Source organism: Bos indicus, chromosome 5 (assembly GCF_029378745.1).
Source record: "Bos indicus isolate NIAB-ARS_2022 breed Sahiwal x Tharparkar chromosome 5, NIAB-ARS_B.indTharparkar_mat_pri_1.0, whole genome shotgun sequence".
Taxonomy (NCBI): Eukaryota; Metazoa; Chordata; class Mammalia; order Artiodactyla; family Bovidae; genus Bos; species Bos indicus.
This window is the reverse complement of record NC_091764.1, coordinates 68,073,714-68,101,480: the sequence shown is the minus strand read 5'-3', so window position 1 is coordinate 68,101,480 and position 27,767 is coordinate 68,073,714. Positions and strand designations below refer to the sequence as shown.

General features: G+C 47.3%; 1 protein-coding gene across 4 annotated transcripts in view; it reads right to left on the bottom strand.

The window, feature by feature from the left end:
* CHST11 (carbohydrate sulfotransferase 11) overlaps nt 1-24,348 on the bottom strand; it is a 267,451-nt gene extending 243,103 nt beyond the window's left edge. Inside the window, exon 1 of one of the 4 annotated variants that reach the window (XM_070789646.1) lies at nt 22,582-24,348. In XM_070789646.1, coding sequence (XP_070645747.1) covers nt 22,582-22,684 — 103 coding nt within the window. In that variant the 5' untranslated portion in view covers nt 22,685-24,348. Of the gene's footprint in view, nt 1-22,566 lie in introns of all 4 variants that reach the window. The other 3 variants (XM_070789645.1, XM_019961219.2, XM_019961218.2) reach the window with 3 other exon arrangements.
* Nucleotides 24,349-27,767: the final 3,419 nt, after the last annotated feature.

The window sequence follows — 27,767 nt, the reverse complement described above, 5'->3', positions numbered from 1 at the left end:
AACCCTTAAGTCCATGCTCTGAAACAAGAAAAGTCACAGCAATGGTAAGTCCCCTGCTTGCCATAGCTAGAGAAAAAGCCCGCACAGCAATGAAGACCCAGCACAGCCAAAAAATAAATTAAAAAAAAAATTAATTATAGAACTTCTCTGAGTCCCACCTAAAGATGAATGCCTCCTTCGCCAGGCTGCTGAGACACAGATAAAGGTAGCCAGGGAGTAGCTAAGACTTATCTTTTAAGTGAATTTCAACCCTGTGGATGATCTACAAGCTCTCAGGCTCACATGGAGACTGGAGCTGGCTTTCAGACAAGCACTTGTGTACTGTTGGGTTTCCCTCTTCCTGAAAGTACAGTGATAAGGTGCTCTGGGACACTGACAGGTCTACTCTCTTCCCAGTTGTCAAGGGAGACTTCCCTCCTACCCTTTGTGGCTCATGTATTCAGACACACAAGCGTGTATTCAACAAACCTGCATGTTATTGCAAGTGTGCGACAGGACAGGCATTGGGGACTTACTCTGTGCTCTCCGGAAGCCTGTTATCTAGTGTGGCCTGGAAACTAAACAAGAGCATCCACGCTGAGTCTGAGAAAGGCTCCGTTAGGAATCTGGACAGCAGCCAAATCAAACTGGCTGCTTTCGGTACAACCAACACTCTCATAGGCTGCAGCTGGAGCATAAATAGATGCAACATTCTAGAAAACGCTCTGGCCACACCGATCAAGAGCCTTCAACAGTTTATGACCTGTGCATTCCCCTTCTGAAAATTTGTTTCAGAGAGACATTAAAACGCAATGGTTTATGTACAGAAAGGTGTATTGTGTCATTTTTTTAAGGGAAAATCACCTTCAAAGATGTTCTACAAAACAGCATGAGTAAATTACATTCATATGATGACATATCCATATGATGGAATATTATGACATCCATATGACTGAATATTACAGTGTTTTCAAAGAAAATTGGATGACATGAGAAAAATGCCTGTGGTTCAGTATAAAGCAAAGAAAGCAGGACACACTATAATAATATGAACAATAATTTCACCTTTGTAAAAAAAGAAATTTTATATATATATGGGATTTTGATTTTTAGTCACTAAGTCATGTCCAACTCTTTTGTGACCCCACAGACTATAGCCAGCAAGGCTCCTCTGTCCATGGGATTTTCCAGACAAGAATACTGGAGTGGGTAGCCATTTCCTTCTCCAGGGGATCTTCTCAACCCAGGGATGGAACCCAAGTCTCCTGCATTGGCAGGTGGACTCTTTACCACCAAGCCACCTGGGAAGCCCATAGATGCATAGAAAAACAGACTAGAGGTTAATAGAGATTCCTCCTGGATGGTGGGATGAGGGGTCACATTTTTGGAAGTGGGTTTCATTCTTTCCAAATTCTCTGTAACATGCCTGAATTACGTTTATAATCTTTAAAAAAAGGAAAAAATATACATATATACACAAACATTGCTTTACTTTGATACTGAAGGGCAGGTGATGGGGCATTGGTGGAACAAGCCAGGGGTGTCACCACCCATGCCATTTGATAAATCATATGCTAAGAAATGTCAGCTCCATTGAGACAAAGATCTTGTCTATTTTGTCCCCTGCTGTTTCCTTAGCTCTCGGAAGGGTCCTGGCACACACAGAAGGTATTCAGTAAATGCATGTTGAGTAACTGAATAAATGACTGCAGTCCAGCTCAAACGTTCTTCCTCTCTGTGAAGTTCCTTGACCTCCCCTAAACTAATTACTCTTCTTTTTCTAGAGACCCAGAGCTGTTATTACAAAGCTTTACAGCTCACAATTATGGGTCTGCTGCCACTCGCTAAATTGCAAGTTATTTGAATGCAGGAACTAAGTCTTATTTAGATTTGTCTCTGTAGTCAGATGAATGTTTGGTCAATAAATGTTTGAGTGATGGATGGAGAGGTGGAGAGATGTCAGCCTGTTCACACTGGATTCACAGTAATTATTCACTTCAACCGAGATTTAACTCTAACTGTAAATGTGCATCAATTTTGCGAGCTGCTAACAGAATAAGACCTGAGTTGGGTACAAGTTTTAGAAATAGTCTCAGCAGTCAACTAACTACAAAGTTGTTCATGGTTTTAGCCCCGAGACACTTTCTCCTAACAAAATTTTACTCAGAACCCCAAAATATAAAATAGGCACAGAGCCACTCTGAGGAGGGTGGGGTGCCAGAACTCTCCTTGACATTAAGTTATCTGCTCTGGACCCTTCGGGATTGGAGGAACAGTTTGAAAACTGCGAACAAACACTGACATTCGTTAGTAACAGGTGAAGTGAAAAGTGAAAGTGTTAGTCGCTCAGTTGTGTCCAGCTTTTTGGGACCCCATGGACTGTAGTCCACCAGGCTCCTCTGTCCATGGAATTCTCCAGGCAAGAATACTAGAGTGGGTTGCCATTCCCTTCTCCGGGGGATCTTCCCGACTTGGGGATCTAACCTGGGTCTCCTGCACTGCGGGTGGATTCTTTACCATCTGAGCCATGTGAGAGGGTTTCCAAAAGGCAGCAAAAGAACCAGGACCAGAACGCTCATTTCCTGACCTCCCCACCCAATGCCCTTTCTACTTAACTGTACCTCCTCTTCCGGTAGGGGCTACCCATGTTTTAGAACAAACCAAACACTCAGTTCTGGCAGCCAAGGTTTACAAGGCTGAGAACTCATTGCTCTGAATCCATGGCTCTTTTATTTCCTATGAAAATAAAGGAGGAATGTCACTGTGACTTTCCAATGACAACATCGTTCACATGGCTCGAATCTCATTTGCAGGAAGGTACTTGCTATCAGACCTATATTTATTTTTAAATTCTCAATTTGCTTTTACAGACACAGGAAACAAAGTCTGCCCAAGTCTCAAAAGAATTCTCTGCGGAATCCTACAGGAAAAAGCCCTGAGCCACTCCCCTCCTGAATTAAACAGATTATCCTAAAAGGAGCAAAGCTACTGTTAATGTTTTTAAGCACATAATTGTCTTTCACAGAATGGCTCGCACTCTCCCAATAAAAGTTGTTGTTTTTTTTTTAATTTGATTTTATTTTTAAACTTTACAATATTGTATTAGTTTTGCCAAATATCGAAATGAATCCGCCACAGGTATACCCGCGTTCCCCATCCTGAACCCTCCTCCCTCCTCCCTCCCCTACCCTCCCTCTGGGTCGTCCCAGTGCACCAGCCCCAAGCATCCAGTACCGTGCATCGAACCTGGACTGGCAACTCGTTTCATACATGATATTATACATGTTTCAATGCTATTTTCCCAAATCTCCCCACCCTCTCCCTCTCCTACAGAGTCCATAAGACTGATCTATACATCGGTGTCTCTTTTGCTGTCTCGTACACAGGGTTATTGTTACCATCTTTCTAAATTCCATATATATGCGTTAGTATACTGTATTGGTGTTTTTCTTTCTGGCTTACTTCACTCTGTATAATAGGTTCCAGTTTCATCCATCTCATTAGAACTGATTCAAATGTATTCTTTTTAATGGCTGAGTAATACTCCATTGTGTATATGTACCACTGCTTTCTTATCCATTCATCTGCTGATGGGCATCTAGGTTGCTTCCATGTCCTGGCTATTATAAACAGTGCTGCGATGAACATTGGGGTACACGTGTCTCTTTCCCTTCTGGTTTCCTCAGTGTGTATGCCCAGCAGTGGGATTGCTGGATCATAAGGCAGTTCTATTTCCAGTTTTTTAAGGAATCTCCACACTGTTCTCCATAGTGGCTGTACTAGTTTGCATTCCCACCAACAGTGTAAGAGAGTTCCCTTTTCTCCACACCCTCTCCAGCATTTATTGCTTGTAGACTTATGGATTGCAGCCATTCTGACTGGCGTGAAATGGTACCTCATAGTGGTTTTGATTTGCATTTCTTTGATAATGAGTGATGTTGAGCATCTTTTCATGTGTTTGTTAGCCATCTGTATGTCTTCTTTGGAGAAATGTCTATTTAGTTCTTTGGCCCATTTTTTGATTGGGTCATTTATTTTTCTGGAGTTGAGCTGTAGGAGTTGCCTGTATATTTTTGAGATTAGTTGTTTGTCCGTTGCTTCATTTGCTATTATTTTCTCCCATTCTGAAGGCTGCCTTTTCACCTTGCTTATAGTTTCCTTTGTTGTGCAGAAGCTTTTAAGTTTAATTAGGTCCCATTTGTTTATTTTTGCTTTTATTTCCAATATTCTGGGAGGCGGATCATAGAGGATCCTGCTGTGATGTATGTCGGAGAGTGTTTTGCCTATGTTCTCCTCTAGGAGTTTTATAGTTTCTGGTCTTACGTTGAGATCTTTAATCCATTTTGAGTTTTATTACAAGTGACTAAAAAATTACCCGTTCAGTTTCTGTACTTCCATTTTTGAATAGCAAAATTATACAGAGAGCCCTACGTACCATAAAAAACTGGCTTCTAAAGGATTCATGACCTAACTTTTGCATTTTCAGAACAATCTCCATTCCAATATTTTGGCACAGACTCCCAATAACAAGCATTGTCTTAATTAGGCCTTCCAATCTCTAATCCCTAGATCCATACAAGTTGGCAAGTGTAAATCCCAAAACCACTGTAGCCTACACAGCCACACGTCCCCTGAAAAAATGCTGCACATGTGAAGACATTACTTTTTCTTTTCTTTTTTTTTTTAAAGTTAAGACTTTGAGAGAGTTCTCCTTGTGTATTGTTATTTTAATGAGGAAAAAAAACCCCAGAGATCAAGGGTGGTGAGATATCCCATGAGGAAACCAGCTCCAGATGACATTCATTTATCAATGAATGTCAAGCGCCACAGGCCACCAGAGAAAAGGAAGGGGGCCCTCAGTTATGAATCAAGCCCAATGCCTCCCAGAAGTGATTCTGAAAGCCAGAGATGGCTTTCTCTATAGCATAAGAGCTCTACAATTAACCCATCCTCTCTCCCACAGCCCAGGAGTGGGGACTCAAAAGAGGCAGCCTTTTGATATGAAGATTACACAGGGCAGCATCTTTCAGGGGGACAATGAGATCAGACCCCACACACAGTACACAGGATGAGTGGGGTGAGTTGGGGGGCGAGGGGAGTGGAATGAAAGCCTGGGGTCTCAGTTCCCAGGAGGAAGAGGCTGACTTTTCATCCAGCCTGCACTGCTCATCTCCAGGGCAGTCAACAGCCTCAACCTGACCCCAGACAGACCCAAGAGTTTACACTGAAACAAGAAATTCTCCACCGAGCAACTATTTGCATACTTTCCCTTTCTCCTGCCACTTCTCCCAGGGCCCTCCCAGGGTGAAGAGAGGGCACCATTAGCAACTGAGAGCCTGAAAGGCGACCTCCATGGCCTCAGATGTTGGCAGGAGCAATGCAAACAGCGGAGTTTTCAATCCCATCCCAGAGTGCTTTCAAGCTGTTTCTTAGTTTGCACTTTAGACATTCGTGAATAACCTTCTTCCCCCACCATTAAATGATCATAATAGAAACTATTTCAAAATGACTCCAAGTTCACTTTGAAGAAAGTGAGTTGAAAACCTTTACCCTTCTAAAGAAACATGAGTGTTTCATTCAACTGAACTTACATTTCATCATCTGAAAAACAGAAGACACTACCCTAAACCTTTTATGGCTCCTGGGCCCCCAGAATAAAATTCAAACTTCAAAGCCTTCCGAGCTCTCCAAGTTGGTGGCTGATCCACCTCTTCGCCCTGGAACTTCTGCTCGCAGACATCACTCTCCTTCCTGCCTCACCCTGGTCCTGGCAGATACCCTCACCTGGAATGCCTGCCCTCTCCTTCTAAACCCCCCCAGCAAATCTCTACTCACCCTTCAGGGCCCAGTGCAAACACCACCTCTCCTGTGAAGTCTTCCTCAACACCCCTCTCTGAATCAATCAGCCCCCTTCCTGAGTTCTTTATCTCCCTATGTAACCCCAGTCACACTTGGCCCCACAGACAGTTCAGTCATGTGTGCTTCTGTCCACCTTGATAGAACGAATCTTTCTTGGACCAGTCTTTGCATGTAAACGTTTACTTTAGAACCCCTTTTTTTAATTTGGCCATGCCAGCTCTTAGCTGCACCCAGGTCCCATAAATTGAGAGTAAGAACCACCACTGAACCACCAGGGAAGTCCCTGGAACTCACTTTAAACCAAATTTAAGCAGCTCCCCAAGCCTCTTTGAGTTTCCACTGCCTTGTCTGTAGAATGAAGTTGGTAAGTCTCTCTCTACATTACAGTTTGTTAGGCTGCATGAGAATTAGGAGGGTCACCTGATGCTGGGAAAGACTGAGGGCAGGGGGAGAAGGGGTGACAGAGGACGAGATGGTTGGATCTCACTGACTCAGTGGACATGAGTTTAAGCAAACTCTGGGAGACAGTGAAAGATAGGGAAGCCTTGCGTGCAGCTTCCAGTCCATGAGGTCGCAGAGTCAGACACGACTGAGTGACTGAACAGCAACAAAAAGGGTTAAGTTTCAGATGGCCTCCATTCGCCAGAAGACTGTGAAGATGCCTCAGAGGACTGACATTACTTTAGCTATACATATGTGACTCCACTACCAATAACTGTTACTTAATACCTAGAGTCCTAGAGAGTCAACATTCTTCCCAAAGGGTATTGCTTAAAGCCAGGAAGGAAAACGTCCCCTTAAAAAGGAGAAGGGGACGACAAACGATGAGATGGTTGGATGGCTTCACCGACTCGACAGACATGAATTTGACCAAGCTCTGAGAGTTGGTGATGGACAGGGAAGTCTGGCATGCTGCAGTCCATGGGGTCGCAAAGAGTCGGACACGACTGAGCGACTGAACTGAACTGAAAAAAGGAGAAGGGGAAAAAAAAGAGAGAGAGAGATTGAAAAGTAAACAAAAAAACTATAATCCATTGCACAGAAAGTTCTCCAACACTTCTGAGCTGTATTCTCCAGCAAGGTAGCCCTGAGCCACATGCAGTTATGGGGCACTTGAAATGAAGTCTGAATTAAGATGTGCTTAAATGTAAACTATACATTGAATTTCTGAAGATTTAGTATTAAAAAAATAAATTCAAAATATCTCAATAATTGTTCATATCTATTGCCTCTTGGGTCTGGCAATCCAATGGTTAAGATTCTGCACTTCCAATGCAGGGAGTGAGGGTTTGATCCCTGGTAGGGGAAACTATGGAGAAGGCGATGGCACCCCACTCCAGTATTCTTGCCTGGAAAATCCCACCGGCGGAGGAGCCTGGTAGGCTGCAGTCCATGGGGTCGCTAAGAGTTGGACACGACTGAGCAACTTCACTTTCACTTTTCACTTTCCTACATTGGAGAAGGAAATGGCAACCCACTTCAGTGTTCTTGCCTGGAGGATCCCAGGGACAGGGGAGCCTGGTGGGCTGCTGTTTCTGGAGTTGCACAGAGTCAGACACGACTGAAAGAACTTAGCAGCAGCAGCGGCAGGGAAAACTAAGATCCCACATGCCCTGTGACACGTCCAAAAAAAAAAGTATTGCCTCTTAAAATGATACTACTGTAGATATTAATTTCACCTGTTGGTTTATACCTTTTTAATGTGGCTACTAGAAAGTTCAGAGTGCCATGTGCAGCTGGGGCTTCCCTGGTGGTTCAGTGGTAAAGAATCTGCCTGGAGTCACAGGAAACGAAGGTTTGATCCCTAGGCCAGGAAGATCCCCTGGCAACCCACTCCAGTATTCATGCCAGGAGAATCCCATGGACAGAGAAGCCTGGCGGGCTACAGTCCATGGGGTCGCAAAGAGTCAGACACGACTGAAGCGACTTAGCACACACACACTGCTGACAGCATCTTCTCTTGGGTGGCACTGCCCCAGCAGGGCACCCAGAGCTGGATCTGCAGACCCTCTCCTGACACACACTGGTTACAGCGCTATACAGCGCTATCTTTGAGAGATGCTCACTTTTTTTTGTTGCGTCTGCATCTAGCCATGGTGTTAAATGAATTGCTCTTTGCTCTCTTACATGCAGCTCACCGCAGAATCATTCTTTACCATCTGAGGCACCAAGGAAGCCCAGGGAAGAATGTACTCGTTCTTTCCTTTAAAAAAAAAACCAAATGTATTCTTTATTTATTTGGCTGCACCAAGTCTCAGTTGCGGCATGTGGGATCTTCGAGCTTCGTTTCGGCTTGCAGGATCCTTAGTTGCAGCATACTAACTCTTAGCTGTGGCATGTGGGATCTATTTCCCTGACCAGGGATCGAACCCAAGCCCCCTGCACTGGGAGGTCAGAGTCTTAGCCACTGGACCACCAGGGAAGTCCCAATGTACTCATTCTTTCACTCAATATTTCCTGCCTGCTGCCATGGTCTATACATTTCTGTCCCCCCTAAAATTCATATGCTGAAAACCTAATGCCCAAAGTGGTAACATCAGGAGGCAGGGCCATCAGGAGGCAGTTAGGGCGTGAGGGCAGAGCTCTCATGAATGGGACGACTGCCCTTGAAAAAGAGGCCCCAGAGAGGTCCCTCAGCCTTTCTACCCTGTGGAGATACAATGAGAAGTCAAACATCTGTCCTTTATAACCTACCCAGTCAGTGGGGTTTTGTTGCAGCAGCTCGAACAAGGTAAGCCACTACTATCCCCAGAACCGGCCTGCTCCTGACGAGCCAGCGCACCAACATGTAATAGCAGAGCTGTGCACGTGCCGAGTGCCACGGGACATGCCCCCTTCCTCTGACCGAAAGGAGATGGATCTTGGTTTTGCACAGGAGGTAACATATCAACTGGACTTTTACCTTAAGACAAATCCAAGCTGAAGAGCGGTGAGTGTCATCCAAACACAGGTGACAGCACGGGCCCCAAGAGGGGATGAGCTCGCCCAGGCTGGAGTGCGCGGAGGAAGAGAGGCACTGCACTCCTGTCCCACACAAAGCCCACAGCTGCGCTGAAGGCCCTTATAGAATAATTACCTCTTGACCTAATTAGCTAAAACCAAGCACATGTAGGTGGGATACACCGGTGAGATGAAGAGTACAGTCTCTGGTGTCAGATCTGAGCAGGAATCCTGTTCCAACTTTTCACCTCTGTGACCTCAGGCAAGCTCCTCAGCCTCCCAAAGCCTCAGTTTCCTCATCTGTACAATGGGATTGGTAAATGCCCACCTCACCAGGCTGTGGTAAAGAGTCAATGTGATTATCTAAGTACAGCAGCTGGCATGCTGTCTGATACATAGTATCACTAACTGATCATCTCACTACTGCTATTTTCAGTAAAGCACCAGAAAAACAGGGAATCTAAGTAAGGATTTCCTAGCTACTGATGTTCTGGGCTGGAGTATTCTTCATTGTTGGAGGCTGTCCCGTGTATTGCAGGATGTTTACCAGCATCCCTGACCTCTGTTCATTAGAGGCCAGTAGGACCCACCTGCCCAGCTGTGCCAACCAAATTGTCTCCAGACATTGACATAGGTCCCCTGCCATGTGGAAGAGAAGGGAGCAAAACTGTCACCCGTTGAGAACCCCAGCTCTAAATCAATTAGATGAGGCAGAAAGTTCATCCAGAGGACCACATGCTTAAAGATACTTTTTCAACTTGGACCCCAACCCTCACCCCATATAAGGAACAAGCTTGCCCCAACCTTGGGGAGTAGGCAAGCAAGGGGACTTGTTTGTTCCTGGTTTCCACCTGCTGCAACAGGGGCACCAATAAAGCCCTGCCTGAAGAAAAAGAACTCCAAGCACTGACAGACTCTTCCATCCTCTGTTAAGTATCAAGCCCAGCAGGGACTGTCTGAGGGGCCAGAGGTGGAGCAGAAGAGCATCAGCTAGGTCCTTGGTCTCAGGCCAAAGAACCCCGTGTGTGTGCATGCATCGACTCTTTGCAACCCTATGGACCATATCCTGACAGGCCCCTCTGGTCCATGGGATTTTCCAGGCAAGAATACTGGAATAGGTTGCCACTTCCTTCTCTAGGGGTTCTTCCTGATCCAGGGATCAAATCCAAGTCTCCTACACTGGCAGGTGCATTCTTTACCACTGAGCCACCTAGGAATCCTAAAGAACCCAGCGCCTCGCCCAACTCAGAATCACAGTCTTTCGACTGCATCTCAGCACCTGCTCTGGTGACAGTGGGCAGAAATGGGTCTCTGCCCGTGCTCTGAGAGCCAGCCTGCCAAGGAGGCTCCACCCCTGCAGATAAGAGTTGGGAGGACTGGCCCCTGTGTGAGAAGAACCCAGAAAGTTCTCCGGGTGCACACCTTGGGCTCAAATGTGGAGACCAAGGATAATCAGTTCTGTCCTGTGTAATGCACCCTGACATTCCACAACCAGAGTCTCCTCTTCTGAAATGACTTCCATCCTCCTCAGAGTTCAGCTGCAGAAACGGCACTGACGGGTGGCCTGTGCTGTATTTTTCAAGTGCTCTTTTTTAAAGTTTGTGGGAACCTGAGAGGTAACTGTGCATAATGGGGGGGGGGGGGGAGCGCTATGGTCTCTGCATTTGGTGTGAAACCTCAAAGCTGATTTTTTACCAGATAAACTCAGCTTTTGCAAAACACTCCAAGCTCCACGGAGGCCGTGCTACGTGTTGGCCTTGGCAGGGGAGGTGTGACAGCACAGCAGATGGAGGGTCAGGACATCCAGAAAGATGGTATCACTGGGGCCGAAAAGCAGGGCCCTTTCGGCAAACCTTACAGGTAGGTCACACCTACGAAACAGATAAACATTTGCTCAAGATTCCAGAGAGATGCAATACAAGAGCACTGTCATCAACACGAAGAATAAAAGCTTAGAACGAGGAACCACAGTGTACCTATTTTAAAAATATATGCGTACTGTTTTTGCACCCATCTTCAATGTATTTTCACATCTCATTTCTCATTTAATCTTCCCCACTACCAAGGGAAAGAAGTAATACTACTACCTTCCCTTGGCAAATGAGGAGACCAAATCTCTGAGTTGGTGACTTGTAATCAATCAATTATTAAGCCCCTACAATGTGCCAGGCACTTTCCCAAGTCATTGAGTGTGGCCAGGTCCTATGCCAGACACCAGTGAAGCGTGGAGAGTCTTAAGGGATTTCTCCAAAAGAAGAGTCGTTGGCCGATGGCTAGGATGATGATCTGATGGGAGGAAAGTCCCACCCCATGCGAGATGTCTAGCATCCTTGGCTCTGCCTGATAAACTGATGTCCTCAATCTTTGGGACAAACAAGCACATCATGACACATTTCCAAATACAGAGGCCAGAGAGAGTCCCCAAACTGAGAGCCCCAACTAGACATTTAGAGAAAGAGTCAGACAGCAGTGGTTTAATTCTAGAGTCATCAGTCCTTGTGTGACCTCAGACAAGTCACATTCTCTGTGCCCTAGTCTCCTGTGTGCCGCTGTGTTACGTCACTTCAGTCATGCCTGACTCTCTGCAAGCCTATGGACTGTATCCGGCCAGGTTCCTCTATCTATGAGATTCTCCAGGCAAGAATAATGGACTGGATTGCCATGCCCTCCTCCCCTCCAGGGGATCTTCCCGACCCAGGGATCAAACCCACATCTCTTGTGTCTCCCGCATAGGCTGCTGCTGCTGCTAAGTCACTTCAGTCGTGTCTGACTCTGTGCAACCCCATAGACGTCAGCCCACCAGGCTCCTCTGCCCCTGGCAGGTGGGTTCTTTACCTACTAACACCACCTGGCAAGTCCACCCTAGTCTCCTACCCTCCTCGTAAAATGGTGATTACAAGAGATGAATCCTGTAAGATCCCTATAAGGAATATGTAATACATATTAAACACCTGACCTATGTCAGCCTCCAGGAAATAATACCCAATAAATAGCTGTATGCACAAATGTGCATTTGTCAATGCACCCCCTTGAACCCTCACCTCCTTTGATCCTAAAGCCCTCTTCTCAGGGAATCTTTCCTGATCACTCTATTTAGAAGTGATCACTCACTGCTTCCATTTCACATCTTCCTTCCTGGCTTTATTTTTTATTTTTCTCTGCAGCACTTGTCACCATCCAACAGACTCAATGGTTCAAACATGCATTTGTTTATATTATATCTCCCCCCTCAAGTCTTGTCCACTTGGGTCCCTGCTATATCTCCAGCACCCAGCACAGAGTCTAACTCTCAACAGCATTCAACCAAACCATCCTGAGTGATGTCGAATGGACACAGTAAGTAGACAGTCAGAGCCTGAAAGCTGATCCTGGGCTGCAAATTCTGTGCTTTTTTTTTTCACCATAGTGAATGACCATGAACAATGGCCCTGAAGGTAAGATATGTCAACCATTAAGAAATGTAGTGTTACAACACTACCTTAGAAGAGCCTTTGTGTTTTCCCGCTTCTGGGATTCTTTGAAATGAGCAGTTTCTAACAGAAACCCAACTACCAGCCTGTTGAATTGGCGTTGCCTTTGTGGGTCTTTTTCACAAGGCCTTTAAGATAACCACTTAAGCCGAAGACTGATATGGATTTCAACATTTACATTGCTGGGCTTGAAACTCGCTCAGTCATTTCCAGCTCTTTGCAACCTCATGGACTATAGCCCACCAGGATCCCCTGTCCATAGAATTCTCCAGGCAAGAATACTGGAGTGGGTTGCCATTTCCTCCTCCAGGGATCTTCCTGACTCAGGGATTGAACCTGGGTCTCCTGCACTGCAGGTGGATTCTTTACCATCTGAGCTACCAGGAAAGCTGTCTTTATTTCTATCCATACCTATCTGAGTGAGACCTGAACTCCAGTGATACTGGAAATATCAGTCCTAGCCACACCACATGTCTAATGCCAAACTCTGACTCACCACTGTCAGAACTATCTTTAGAACTAAGCAGCACTAACTGTGTGTATGTGCTTAGTCACTCAGTTATGTTTGATTCTTTGTGACCCCATGGACTGTAGTCAGCCAGGCTCCTCTGTTCATGGGATTCTCCAGGCAAGGATACCGGAGCAGGTTATCATTTCCTACTCCAGGGGATCTTCCCGACCCAAGAATCAAACCCATGTCTCCTGCGTCTCCTGCATGGACAGGTAGATTCTTTAACACTGAGCCACCTGGGTGGCAAACTTGACTGTGGTGGGTCTGACAATCACCAACTACATTCAAGACCAGTCTCCACCTCAGGTTCCAAAGTCTAGCCGACACACTCCAACTATCACAAAGGGGCCTGGAAAGGAAACATCAGGCCTTCCATTTTCACTGAATTTAGAAAAAAGAAATTTAATGTTAAAAACATGAATTAATGTAAAATACGAATTGGAACAAACACCCTCATCTAACCCATTGTACCAAGTTACATGCATTTATGAAATTCAGGCATCCTGAGGAGGGAGACAGAGAGGGATCAAGGAAATCAGTCAACCCACTGCTCTCAGATCACCATTTACAACTGAATCCCAAGTAGATTTACAGATTACATCATCTACTTTTACCTAAACTAGTCCTCACAAAGTGGAATAGAGGCTTAAAGAGATTCCAGTCAAGAAACTACAGCTTGGAGGGAATTCCCAGGTGGTCCAATGGATAGGTCTCAGCCCTTTCACTGCTGAAGCCTTGGTTGGGCTGCCTTGGTTGGGCTTCCCTGGTGGTTCAGTCGGTAAAGAAATCTGTCTGCAATGTGGGAGACCTGGGTTATATCCCTGGATTGGGAAGATCCCCTGGAGGAGGGCATGGCAACCCACTCCAGTATTCTTGCCTGGAGAATCCCCATGGACAGAGGAGTCTGGCAGGCTACAGTCCATAGGGTCGCAAAGAGTCGGACATGACTGAGCGACTAAGCACACACCCACAGAGGAACTAAGACCCCGCAAGCTGCAAAAATTAAAAATAAAAACACACTGCAGCTTGGAGATAACTCATAATGCATGCACATATTATGTGCACAAAAAAGTGCACAGAAGAAAATTCCTCTATCTCCCTGAGTCTTGTATGCCATGTGCTGCATGCTAAGTCACCTCAGTCGTGTCCAACGCTTTGTGACCCTGTGGACTGCAACCCTCCAGGCTCCTCTATCCATGAGATCCTCTAAGTAGGAGGACTGGAGTGGGGTGGCATGCCCTCCTCCAGGGCATCTTCCTGACCTGGGGATCGAACCTGTGTCTCTTACGTCTCCTGCATTAGCAAGTGGGAACCTGGGCATCACTAGTGCCACCTGGGAAGCCCCTTGTATGCCACATTACAAGGTAAAAAGGGTAAGAGAATCAGAGCTGACTGGGAGTTCGCTAACAGAATTTCCCAGATGGTAATGAACATGTGGGTTTATAATGACTATTGTTAGAAACAGAAACATCCTTATCCTACATATTTAGATAATGGGAATAATATGAATACACTTACTATAAGCAAAATAGATGGGAGATGGCTGCTCACATATGTTTTACCAATAGGGAGTGGTGAGCACTCTGGATGTCTGCTCATCACCCATTCTACTCCCTTTTAGAAAGCCTTTCTATACAGTAAGGGCTGTTGATTTAAAAGCTATGTTTCTGAGCCATCCTGGTTCTGAAGCTAAGGTTCTGAATGTGAGTTTGGCTCCCCTAGACAGAAACACTGACTTCAGATTTAGAAAGAGGCCATAGGTGAGAGGCCACCTCCCCGCCTTCCAGGTTTTCTTTAGGCTCCTGATGATGTGAGAACGATTCGGGGTTTCGACAACACTCTCTGGGACCACTCTCTGGCTTGCTGGGTGTTGAGAGGTGGCTGTAAGAGCATCCCGATTCTGGAACCAGGATTTCTGATCCCAGGGTCCCAGTGTCATTAGTTTGTTCTTGGATTTGGTAGTTTCAAAGATGGTCTCAGAGGAAGCAGCACACTGAGTGGGCCAGTGTTTTTGAGTAGCCAGGCCTGTATGCGTTTGCTTCTCTGGTGTTACATATGCTACTGCTATTACCCGAGGCTAATTCCTGAGGCCCAGCTGAGAGCCCTATGCGTCTATGTGTGTGCATGCTCAGATATGACTGAGCAATCCCATGGACTGTAGCCCACCAGGCTCCTCTGTCCACGGGATTTTTCAGTCGAGACTACTGGATTGGGTTGCCATTTCCTCCTCCAGGGGATCTTCCCAACCCAGTGATCAAACCTGCATGTCCTGCGTCTCCTGCATTGGCAGGTGGATTCTTGACCACCAGCATTCCCAACCTTTTTAAGGACCAGATTCCCTCCATTAAATACCTTTCTGCTTAAATACCTAGACCCCTTCCCAGTTCACACCCTGAAGCCTGGCTGAATCCCAGCAAGCCAGAAGCAAAGAGGTCTGAGAAACAAAGCACACCATACCAGAAGCTATTTGGTTACAGCAAGCCACCCTGCTCTTCCCCCTGGGCTTATGCATATTGGTGAGGTGGGCACAGGGGCGGAAGAGGCATCTTTGCCAGTCACTTATTTACTCTTTAAATGTTTCCCAAGTACCTCTGGGCCAAGCTTAGAGGCTATAAAGAGGAACTTGGCAGAGGTTCCTCAAAAGAGGAACACGTACTGAATACAAGTAAACAAACAATTACCACGCATTTCTGAAGAAGATTCTTGAGAGTCCCCTGGACAGCAAGGAAGTCAAACTAGTCAACCCTAAAGGAAATCAACCCTGAATATTCACCGGAAGGACTGATATTGAAGCTGAAGCTCCAATACTTTGGCCACCTGATGCAAAGAGCCAACTCATTGAAGAAGACCCTGATGCTGGGAAAGATTGAGGGCAGGAGGAGAAGGGGATGACAGAGGATAAGATGGTTGGATGGCATCACAGACTCAATGGACATGAGTTTGAGTACACCCCGGGAGTTGGTGATGGACAGGGAAGCCTGGTGTGCTGCAGTCCATGGGGTCACAAAGAGTCAGATATGACTTAGCGACTAAACAACAACAGAAAAGGGAAATGACCAAGGCCATGGGAGTTCAGCAGCCTTGAAAGAAAGCAAAATCCACACTGGTGACATTTTCCCCAAACAACGTCACGAAGTCTATTTCTCTGTGATGTTCCAGAGTTGAGCCCCATATTAAATAACTCACTTCCCCACATTTCTATTCTGACTCTTACCAACCTCATCAGTTAATCAGAAAGAGATACAAGCCCTGTGGCTCTGAAAATAAGTGCAAATTTCCCAGGGACAGCAGAAAAGACTGAAAGGCCCGCCAACCAGCAAAGCCTTTATGAAGCAGGCGATCAGGATTAATCAGGTACCCCCTGGGCCCTCAGCTGGAGCCTGAGTGCCATTTTGATCACCTTACTGAGATTCTGAGGTCCGCCATGGTGTACAGAAAGTTCTTTCACAATTTACAGAGGTGGGTCCAAGGGCATCAACTATAAGAATCACTGTTACTTTATGTTCCACTAAGAACATAAAGGCTATGCACTAAAGGTCAGCACAGCACTAAGATACCATCAGTTACAAGTCAAATGTCAGAAAGGTGAAAAGAATGAGTGTTTACAATTGATAAAATATAGTAATTCACAGGAGCAGGCAGAGGGGGTATGTCCAACTAGGACCTGGGTCTTTCACTCCCAAATCATTGATCCATTCCTTCTCTATTTTTCTTGAGTGCCTCCAGAAGGCAGGGGCTGTTGGTTTCCATCTATGAATGCTGTGGATCACGCCTTAGACATTTCAAGAATTTCCCAACACAAACTCAGTTAAAATTCCTGTCAAATTGGTTTTGTTTTATTTTGTTCTGAGTTATACATTACTGCTTTAAAAAACTGCAAAAAGGGAGTGGTCTAGTTTGGAGGTGAGGGGGAGGCAGAGGTTGATGGAGAGAAGTGGGATTTACACGCTAAACACTTCACCCAACTGCACTGTGGTGCTGCTTGAAGATGCACACAGAAGTGCAAGGAAGAGGCTTTGGGCTTGTCCACCCATTCCGCAACCCCTCCCCCAAGAGTCCTCAGCCCAAACTCTTCCAGAGCTTCCCATCCTGTCGCCAGTCAAGGCCAAGATCCACACAATCTCTCTGCACCTTCTGGTCTTAGCTGCTTCCTCCCTCTGCTCCAGACACTCAGAGCTGCCTGCCATGCGAGGTCGTGCCTCGGGGAACAGACCTGGAATATCCTATCTGGGACTGGGTTGACATGTGGCCAGCTCCTTCACTTCTTCCCATCTCTGCTCTCCAACATCAACTTGTCAGCGACATCCTGTAATGACCTCTGTATTAAACTGCAACCCTGGCCTCTCACATCCCTCATCCATATCTCTTGCTTTGTTCTTCTCTCTTCACACCATCTGACACATCACCTATGTATGTGGCTTCTGCACTTCCTTAAAGTCTGCCTATACCTCACTAGAAGGTAAGTTCCATGAGGGCAGACATGTTTTATGGTATCCCCAGTGCCCAGAACAACACCCGGCACAGAGGAGAGGAGAGAAAGAGACAGAGAAAGAAGGAGCAGCTCTGATCTCAAATTATGATGAATCACATCTGATGTAAGATGCATCCAATTACAAATTACAAGTTTAATGGACAGATCAGACTATTCAATGATCTCAGGGGAGGGGCTGCCTCACTCTTCATTTGTGATAAAGATGGGGGTCTCAAAATTCAAGAGAAGAAAAATAAAAAAGAGAAAATGAATACGTAAAACTACTTTTGGTTTTTTTCAGAATCTGCCCTTCCCAGTGGGCTGTGACTTTCATGAAAGTCTTTCCATTCACTGTCCCCAGATTAAGAAGAGCTTTGTCCTCTTGGTAGATTTAAGAAGGGAAAGGGCAGTGCTCACTTGTAAGCCTTTGATTTCCTGTTTTTAAATGTTTTTAAATGGTTGTGGCCGATACAGTTCATAAGCAAAATGGCTTTTCATCCAGATAAACATAAACAGCAGCCCCTTCTGCTGGCGAGTTGATTCTCCCACCCCTCGTCCATCAGAAAACCCCCAACCACTCGTCCTCTGGTGCCCGGTCACTACTTTTATTTCAGAGGCAACAAAATGAGGACTCCTGGACAGCAGATCTAACTGTCGAAGTAAATTGCCTAAGTGTATCTGTCTCATCTTTGAGCAGCTATGAAACTCCCCATGGAGGTGCAAACATTTAAAACGCCAAGGGGAGACCAGATGCTGGAAACAGCTTATCTTTCAGCTATTTGATGCAGTTGCCAGGATTTATAACACTGTCGTATTTGAGAACCTCCTGACTTCTTTTCAAAAGAAGTTTCAGATATATAAGAGAACAGCCCCTACAACCTGCTCTAACTCCAAATTCATTTCATGTATCAGCAAAAAGATTCTTTAAAATTAAATACGTGCAGAAAGAAAAAAAAACACGATACCAGACTGGCACTCTGCAAAATAGTGGGAATGGGAGGTTAGAGGTACAGGCAACCCCATAAATTTAAAAGTTTGTGGCTAAGTTTTCTGTTTTTCAACTTAATTACTGGTCACCATAATGACCATAATGATGTATTTGTCTAAAATACATATTATCTATCAAACAAGGTACAAAACCCAGGATAGGATCTCAATTATTTTTTTAATATTTATATTCTACAATAGACAGGAAAAAAGGAACCCTTGCCTCTGGTGGTAGATTAATGGATGATTGCTTGTCTTCTGTACCTCCTAAATTTTCTAAAATGAGCACATATTACTTTTATAATTAGGTTAAAATTATAATGCAAGTGTTTTACATTCAATCTAATCAAGTGAACTACAAAGGGGTAACCGAAGAAGCCTTTAAATAAAGGGTATAATCTTCCAATACATTTGACCAAGGCAAAGAAATCCCAGGCGACAGTGAAAGTAAACATTTAAAAAAAAAAAAAAAACAGAGGAAGAGAAAGAGAGAAGAAAGGCTTTCTCCCCAGGCTTCTCTCCTATGAACAGGAGCTTTCAAACAAAATCACAACCCTACAGAGTAACACAAAAGGAAGGTTCAGGGGAGCCACCTTCACACACTCAGGACAAATGTAGCCTGGAGGCCTTTCAGCTCTGCCTAGCCTGCCCCAAGACACAGCTCCATCAAAGGCCGCCTGTCTGGGGCAGGTACCTGAGACAAGTCAATGTTCAGGAGGCGATCGCTGATGGGCACAAACCTGTGCAGAAAGCACACGCATGGAGCTCCATTCTCACTGAGATCAGGAGCAGTTCACGCCCACAGAGGGTGTCTCTCCTGCAGATGGGTTTCTACAGGTCAGTGGCTAAAAGAGACCAAGCTTCCCCCTACCCAAGACACCCAGCCTCACTGTCTCACACTTTGGGGCAGCAACTCTAGGCCAAGAAGAGTGTTCTGTCTGGGGTGTGATGAGCTTAAACCTGACCCATGACTTGAGGGATCTCAGAGACCAGGAGGATAGAGAAGTGTCCAGATCTTGTCTCCAGTGTCCCACACCCCCCTCAAGAGAGCCAGACTTACTGGCGAGGCATTCTTGGCAAGGTTTGATACAACTTCCCAAAAACTGGAGAAGCAGGTCTCCTAGAATCTAGTCACTTCATTCACTCATCCAGCAAATACTTTATTGAGAAAATTCTATGGGCTGGGCATTGTGCCGGACACTGGGATTAGAATAGGGCCTAAAACCCAGACCCTGCCCTAAGACTATTAACTTAGAGTGTCAAAGACCTAAAGAAAACTGCCTGTACTGACAAGAAGCCCACTTCTGCTGAACCCAACAACCAAATTAAAGATCAGTTACTCAAGTTGCTGTATTAGAAAAGTACAAAAGACAATGAACCCCAGATTAGAATCAGAGGAACAGCCAGCCAGCCCTTCGCCAGCTTGTCTCTGTTTATTCTTTCCCTTCCTCCTCACACACTCCAGGTATTCTCTAGCCATCAATGAAGCCAGGGATCCATTTCTTTTTGGAATACTACATTTCTATTTCAGATAGGAATAGAAATAGCCTCTCTGCCAGAGGGCTCCTAATTTTTAGCAACACAATCTGTGCCATGCTGTGGTCCCTTCTGCCTCTCCCAGGGTGATCTGGAGAAATGGAAACTGCAGTGCCAGGCTAAAAGATCAGCTGTTACAACCCAAAATCCTTCAGAGAAGCAAAGAGCAACTAACTTTTAAGGAAATTCCAAGCAGTAGGAAAAAGAGATAGCATCAGTTGTCATCAAGAGCATAGTTTAATAAAATGCGTGTGTGGGGGGGTGTAAATGTTTAATATTAATTTCAAAGTATATTTTTATGTCCCATATCATAATAAACTATTGGCATGGAGTTTTCATGGAACAGTGAAACAATTATATATAATTAAAAATAAGGAAGACCTTTCAGTTGAATGTAGACCAATACAGTTCTACATTCAATAGAACGTATTGAAAGTAGTCTTTGCTATATAGACTGGTGGAAAATAACAGATGAGCATACTCATATAAGCAAATAATCCACAAATGCCATTTGGGGGTTGGAAGTGGGACCAGGAAGGGAAGCCAAGTTTGAGAGCAGAGGGTCAAGGATGGCAAACCCTTATCTGGAAAGCCTCGGCAAAGCTTCTGTCCCTGGTACCGAAAAGCCAGACTGAGGGCAGCTAACACCACTTTCAAGCCAACTTAATACTCCAACTAGGGCTGGAAATTTTCACAAACTGTCAGTTACAAGTTGGAAATTTCTTCCTGGTATCCCTGGCTGGAAAGTTATTTCCTAAATCTCACACAGGGTAAGAGAAACATAGGATGCTTGAAAATCATGGGCAGCAGTAGTCTTACTACTTAGTATCTCCCTGGACAACTAACAGGTACAGAGAAGTGATGGCACATTCCTGCTGGAGACTAACACACCTCACTGTTCCAGGCATTTCTGCAGAGAACTACCCGGCACGTTCGGTCCAGGCAAAACTGAAGTGGCCTAAACACATCTGTAGTGTCTAGACCAAATCTTTCAGCTCTTTGTTTGTGCGGTTGGGCCCCCAGTGTATTTGCACACCACCCAGTCCCCCAGCCCTCTGGGCGGAGCCTGGCCCAGGACACAGCAGTCTGTCTGGTCCTGCCCATTGCAACCACTGCCTGGCTGCCGGCAGGCAAGCCAGGTCCATTTTTAATTCCCTAACAAGTTTCACAACCACTGGTTTGGGTGAGGAGACAAACACCGCTGCAGTTTGCTGACATGAAACTAAAAATACCCAGCTGCAAACAAAAGCCACCCTTTACCAGGCTGGCTCCGACGTCCTGAGGTTACATGTGGTAGTGTCAGGCCACACCAGACAGAGACCTTATTCTTGGCCAAGGGGCCGCCTTAACAACTCCTCCAGGCCCAGCCAGGCAGAGGGGCCGTTCTGTCGGAGCTGTCAAGATATCCCAAAGTTTGATAGAAAGAACAGCTTTGGTCCTGTGCCACCACCCAAAGCAAGTTAGATGAATTCGGTGCTGCCTCTGGGTCAGATACACACTGCTTTCAGTGTGTATAACCTACATAACCCTATAGCCCTGGAAGGAAATGGGCTTCCAGCTCCCTCCTTGCAATTATAAAAGCAAATTATTGCCATGACTATACTGAGAAAAGCAACTGGGAGACGTGATTGGTAGATTTGGGAGCCCATGTGGTCCAGAGGGGGCCTGCTGGGGGCCAGGGCATGGAGGATCACGACTCCACCGAGAGATGCCCGTTTCCCCGGAAGCTTCTCGGGAAGGTTTTACCTGTTGGGCTTCGGAGTGGAGCTGCGACCCGGGGGCCACCACGCTCGAGGCCGCCCGTCCCTCCCAAACTTTCCTTCCCGCCCCTCGGAAGGGGCAGCCTCATCCCTCTCCGAGTCCAGATTTCAGGTGTGGAACTTGTCTAAGCCACCCGGGACTGCGGGGAGGCGCGTGGTGGGGATGGGGGCGGGTTTCCTTCCCACACGGCCCGGCGAGCGCCGGGGGATTCCGGATGCTCAGAACCCACGAGTGGGGGGCGGGGTGTGAGGGGGCGGGGGGCGGGCAACTGACGGTCAGCCCAGAACCCACCAAAGTTTCCTCCCAAACTAAAGCGGCGCAATGCCGGGGCTCTGAGTACCCCCGAGCACAGGGTTGCGAGCCGCTCTGTGAGGGAGGGAGCAGGCCCCGTGGCACCAGCCGCAAGGTCAACGCGGAGCCAAACCCCGGGGGCAAGCAGCCGGCGCCGGGACCCAACCCCAGCTGATGCGGGGGGCAGTATCGGGCACCCCCAATCTCTCCCTCCACCTGCTCGGCGCGGCGCCGAAACCCGCACACGTGGGAGCCTAGCCTCAGGCTCCCAAGCTAGCGGCCAGACGGGCAACCTCGCCCGGCGCTCACCCTTCGTCCCCGGCCCCCCACCAGGAAGAGGCAGCTCTCTGGGGAGCGGGGTGACTGGCTCTCGGCGCCTCTTTCATCCTTGGACCTCGGCAGAAGCGGGGAGGGAGTTTCGTTCTCTTCAAACTGATCCTCCACCCCCAGGAGCTTCCCACAACCTCTACCTTGTTCTGCTACCTCGCAGACAGACAAGAGACACAAAGAAAAAAAAAAATCTACCGCCCCTCTGGTCCCATCCTCCAGCCTGGAGTTGGGAGGAAGAAGAGAAAGGAGTATATCTTTTCTCCCCAGCCCGACTCGGGGATCCGGGCAGATCCGGGCAGCAAGGAACCCCGAGGTGGCCCAGAGAGAAGAGGTAAGGTTGGAAGAGTCAGAAACCAGCCACGGTGAGCGAGGGAGCGAGAGCACGAGAAAGAAGAAAATATCCAACAAAACCACGCTAACGCGCCCCCTACCTGGGTGCAACATACTTTGGAAATAGAAGATGACCAGGATAAAGGATCCCAAGCAAGTGGCCAGCACCATCCGGCAAATTCTGTTCATCCTCATCACTTCCAATAGCGCCGGCTTCATGGCTTTGTCCTGGCTACGGGAACCCGGGTGTCCGGGAGGCGCTCCCGGAGCGCAGGAGCGGACCCCGCGGCGCGGAGCGGAGCCCGGGAGGCGCAGGACAGGGCTGGGCAAGGATCGCTGGGAGGATAGGGGTTGGCTTCGCGGCTGCTCTCGGAGCCCCCAGCCCCGGGCAGGGGTGCGGAAGGCGCCGGAGTTGCTCTGGAAGTGCGGAGATGCGTGGACCCGCCGGCTGCGCGCTCTTGCTCCTCCCGCGGCTCCTCCTCGCCTCTCCGCCGCCGCCGCCGCCGCCGCCGCCTCCGCTCCCGCCGGCGGCCGCCGCTGCCTCCTCGCGGGCCGGGAGACTGGAGTGCGAGCGGTGATGCTGGTGGTGGTACTGCCGCCGCTGCCGCTGCGCTGGCCGCTGTGGCTATCGGACCGGCCCCCTCCCTCCTCTCCAAAGGCTACTTCATAGCGCTCCAATGATCTATATATTCCGGGGCTGGGTTTTACCAAATGCAACTCGCAGCCCCCGGCGAGGGGAGGGCGCCTGCAGAGAGCCGGGCGGAGGGCGGGACCGGAGCGCGGGGGCGGAGCGTCTCGCTCCCCCCGCCCCTACCCGGGATTTGGTCGCGTCCAGCTGTTTCCCGGGGAGTGAGCGCCGCGCTCCGCAGGGTCCCAAAGGCCCTCAGTCCCGGGTCCGGCCGGCCGCCGTCTGGAGCTTGTGTGTCAGCGTTTCCATGACAAAACCCGGAGGAAAAACACACGAATAAAATCGCCTCGGTGCCGCCACCCCCTCCTGCCGGCGTGTGAAGAGGGAAGTGGCGGGATGCGGGTCGGGCAAGCGTAGCGCGAAGGGGTCCGGCGGTTTGTGCTGATTTCAAAGCCCTGGGCAGGGTAGCCGGCAAGTTGTCCCAAGCCCCCTGGGAGCGAGTGCTCTTTACCAGAGTCTCGGAATAGGGAGGTTTCGTTTTTGTTTTTCCTTTTTTTCCCCTTTCCAATGGCAGCCCAGAGCAAGCGACGTTTTGGAAAGGGGTTAAAGACGTCTGGCTTCAGGTCAAGGTTAGGAAAACTGCATAACTCGCAGGGGTCAGGCGACAGCTGAGCTTTCCTGGGGGTTTATGCAGTCTCTCTCTCTCTCTGTCTCTCTGTGTGTGACACACATACACACGCATATCCCCAATCAGGGCAAAGGAGGTTTTGTGGATTTTCGAAGTCTGATTTTCCAAAAAACAGAGTTCCCTCCACATCCTCAAAGTGCGAGTCTTAGAAGGGTGGATGGGAGAGGAAGCCCCCACGGAGTCACTCCTCCCAGGACAACTGACTGCTGGAAAAAAACCAGCCCGCCTTAGCACTGGCAGGTAAATGGAAAGATGGCGTTGCTTTCTTGTGTTGTGTGAAGTGATTTAAAAATTCCAATTCCGTGCGTTTAGGTTGTTTAGCAGTCAAGGTGGCTGCAGGTAACAGTGCAGAGATCACCTAGTACTAGCTGGAGAAAATCGATTACTGTAGTCGGCTCATCTAACTACCTAGAATGGATGATCTTGTTGTTCTGCCCTTTGGGAATTCCCTAAGCAAAGAGAAAAGACTGTTATAGCCTTTTATTTTCCTTATAAATTTACAGCATGTTTTTAAAAGTTAAAGGATTATTTAAACTCTAACAATAACATATACCAGGAAAAAAGTTACTGTAAAGACTAAGTTTTGCACACATTATCAAATCTTTAGGCTTCCCTGGTGGCTCAGTAGGTAAAGAATCTGCCTTTGATTTCTGGCTCTGGAAGATCCCCTGGAAAAGGGAATGGCTACGCACTCTGATATTTTTGCCTGGAGAATCCCATAGACAGAGGAGCCTGGCAGGCTACAGTCTATGGGGTGGCAAAGAGTCAGACACAACTAACGCTTTCACTTTTTTCATCAAAGTTTTACTACTATGAACACAATTAATAATAAGATAATGGGTCTTTGCCTGCCTCTCATGTAGCAAGCATTTGATACTTACTGAATCTGAATGTAATGGGCCTTATCCTTCTCTCAATACATCAGAGACACAACATGCAAACAGATATATGCAGCGAAAACCACCTCAACAACCTGGGTTCCCTTCCCCACAAAGTCTTCCTCCAGCAGTTGTAAAGCAGAGAAACTAACAAAGTCAGCAGCCTTGCCTTTGATTACAAGAAGACAATCAATTACAGCACAATATTTATGTAGCCAGTTTGTACTGTATTAATTTGTGCTCACTTGTAAATGAGCTGCATAATAAAGGCAGTCGAGCTGAACAAGATCCAGTACATTCCCCAGTGATTTCCACCCCAGGAGCCCAGGGATGGGAACTGACTTACCCATCCACCCGCCCATCCTTGATCAGGGCAGAGAATCCCTGCAGTTAGCATGACTAGATGGGCATTTGCAGTGCTTGGCCTGGAATAGCAGGCTCTCATTTTAACTCCTACTTTTACAGAGCAGGCTGGGCTTTGCTTCCAGGTTACCCAATTGGTCCCTCATCTCCCAGGGTAGAGACCACACTGTACCAATACAAAAGCCTGGACACGCATAAGACTGTCTGGGAAGTCACAGGGAGGTCAGAAGCGGAATCCCTGATGGGTCAGGAGGGGTTGAGTTAGCCCATGTGGTGAGGAAGAATGAGGAACCATGCCCTGAATCCATTTCTGCATTCTCACAGACCCAAACATTGGCTTCCCAGGTGGCGCAGCGGTAAAGAATCTGCCTGTGGAGACAGAGGAGATGCAGGAGACGAAGTTTCGATCCCTAGGTAGAAAAGATCCCCTAGAGGAGAAAATGGCAACCCACTCCAGTATTCTTGCCTGGATAATCTCATGGACAGAGGAGCCTGGTGGGCTACAGTCCATGGGATCGCAAAGAGTCGGACACAACTGAGCATACGGGCACACAGGCCCAAACATAACAGTGAAGAATAAGGTTCTGACAGGTGAAACTACCACCTCTTCCAAGAAGCCTCTCCTGATTTCTCACCTGGAATAGCCTCTTTCCCCCTCTATGTTCTGAGCAGTAGGTTCAAACCCCTCTTGGGTCGCTGTACCTACTAAGCTGAGTTTTATTCATCTCTGTTTCTCTGCAATACTCAGCAGAGCAACTGGCGCCTGATAATCAGGTACAAATAAGTCTGAGATGGAGAAGTGATACTTTCTTGGACTAGGAAGTTAAATTAGATCCCCTCTAAAGTCTGTGGTCATGGTCAGTGGTAATGGTCTGCAATTCTGTTGTTCTATGCACGTTAGAGGTGAGAGAAAAGTTCTAATTTCTTGTCTCTTCATCACACTGCAATAAACTTCCCAACCATAACTACAGTCATTGCTTTCTTTCCATTCCTCTCCTTACAAAGCTTTGTTGTATCTTTTATGCATGCTACATGATAAATATTGACCAGATAAAGGAAAATGCTGACTGATAAAACAGAGGAGAAAAGAGATTTGATACTCTGTTTGTCTTAATTACTTATTTACTTATTTTGTTTTTGTCTGTGGTGGGTCTTTGTTGCTGCTCAGACTTTTCTCTAGTTGTGACAAGCAGGGGCTACTCTGTAGTTGCGGTGCACAGGCTTCTCATTGCCTTGGCTTCTCTTGTTGAGGAGCACAGGCTCTAGGGCCCGTGGGCTTCAGGAATTGTGGCACACAGGCTTAGTTGCTCCATGGCATGTGGAATCTTCCCAGACCAGGGGTCAAACCCATGTTCCCTGCATTGGCAGGCAGATTCCAATCTACTATACCACCAGGGAAGTCCTGATATTTTGAATTTTGCAGAGAGGTCAGTGGAAGGCTGCCTCTGAAATCAAGCTTTTTGTTTTCCCAGTGTAGCCTTCAGAACAGGCAAGGTTATGCTACAGTAACAAATGAGCCCTAACTTCACTGGCTCGGAACATCTAGGGCTTAGGTCTTAACTCCACCACGTGTCTACTGTGGGTCACAGACCCAAACATGGGCTTCCCAGGTGGCGCAGAGGTAAAGGGATCGCAAAGAGTCGGACACAGCTGAGCACACAGGCACACAGGCCCAAACATACAGTGAAGAATAAGGTTCTGACAGGTGAAACTACCACCTCTTCCAAGAAGCCTTTCCTGATTTCTCACCTGAAATCAGGTGAAAGGGGCTGAACTCATGGAATACCACATACAGGATGAAGCCAAAGTAGCCCTACCTAGAACCTGGCAATGCCCAAGAAAAGAGGATCTCTTGAAGTTCCGGCCCCCACAATTCAGTGATTCCCACCCAGAAGAGGCACATGTCGCTTCTACTCACCATTTATCAGCCAGAACTACTCACACACTGCTCCCCATCCCACCCAGATTAGGAAGTCAGAGAGCCCAAAGCATTTGGGAAATAGTCCTCCTAGCTGCAATCCTCCCATCCCTCTTCAGACCTCATTTAATCATTTTTCTAAATTCCCTTTCACCCCAAGAGCTTCCGCCCATCGGCACTGCCTCAGGGTGAGGCCTGGCTAAGCCTCAGTTGATTGTAAGGCATGATTCTTACTCTCCAGGTGAAAGGGAAAGAGAAGTCATTCAGTTGTATCCAACTCTTTGTGACCCCATGGGCTGTAGCCTACCAGGCTCCTCTATCCATGGAATTTTCCAGGCTAAAGTACTGGAGTGGGCTGCCATTTCCTTCTCCAGGGGATCTTCCCAACCCAGGGATCGAACCTGGGTCTCCCCGCATTGCGGGCAGATGCTTTACCATCTGAGCCACCAGGGAAGCCCACTCTCCAGGTAAAACAACATACAAATGAAATTGGGGTCTGTCTATTTCAAAACCTGGCATGGCCCCTAGAAACTGTTGAGGAGAAAGGTCTCTGTGTGTGGATGATCTTGGGAAATTCAGAGGCGAGGAAGGAATGGATACAAAATCAGAATTCTGACTCGTGTGTGCCATCCACAGTGAACACAGACACTTGCCAAGCCCACCAGTACCTGTAGGCTGAATTCTATCCCGTTCCTGTAGGTGACACCTTCAATGTACCGTCTTGTTCAGATCTGGCAGAACTGGCTGCCAGTTTCTGGGGAGAGACCTGGGCCCAGGGCACTGGAAGACAGAGAGTTCTTTTGCATCCTTGAGGAAGAGGGGCATGT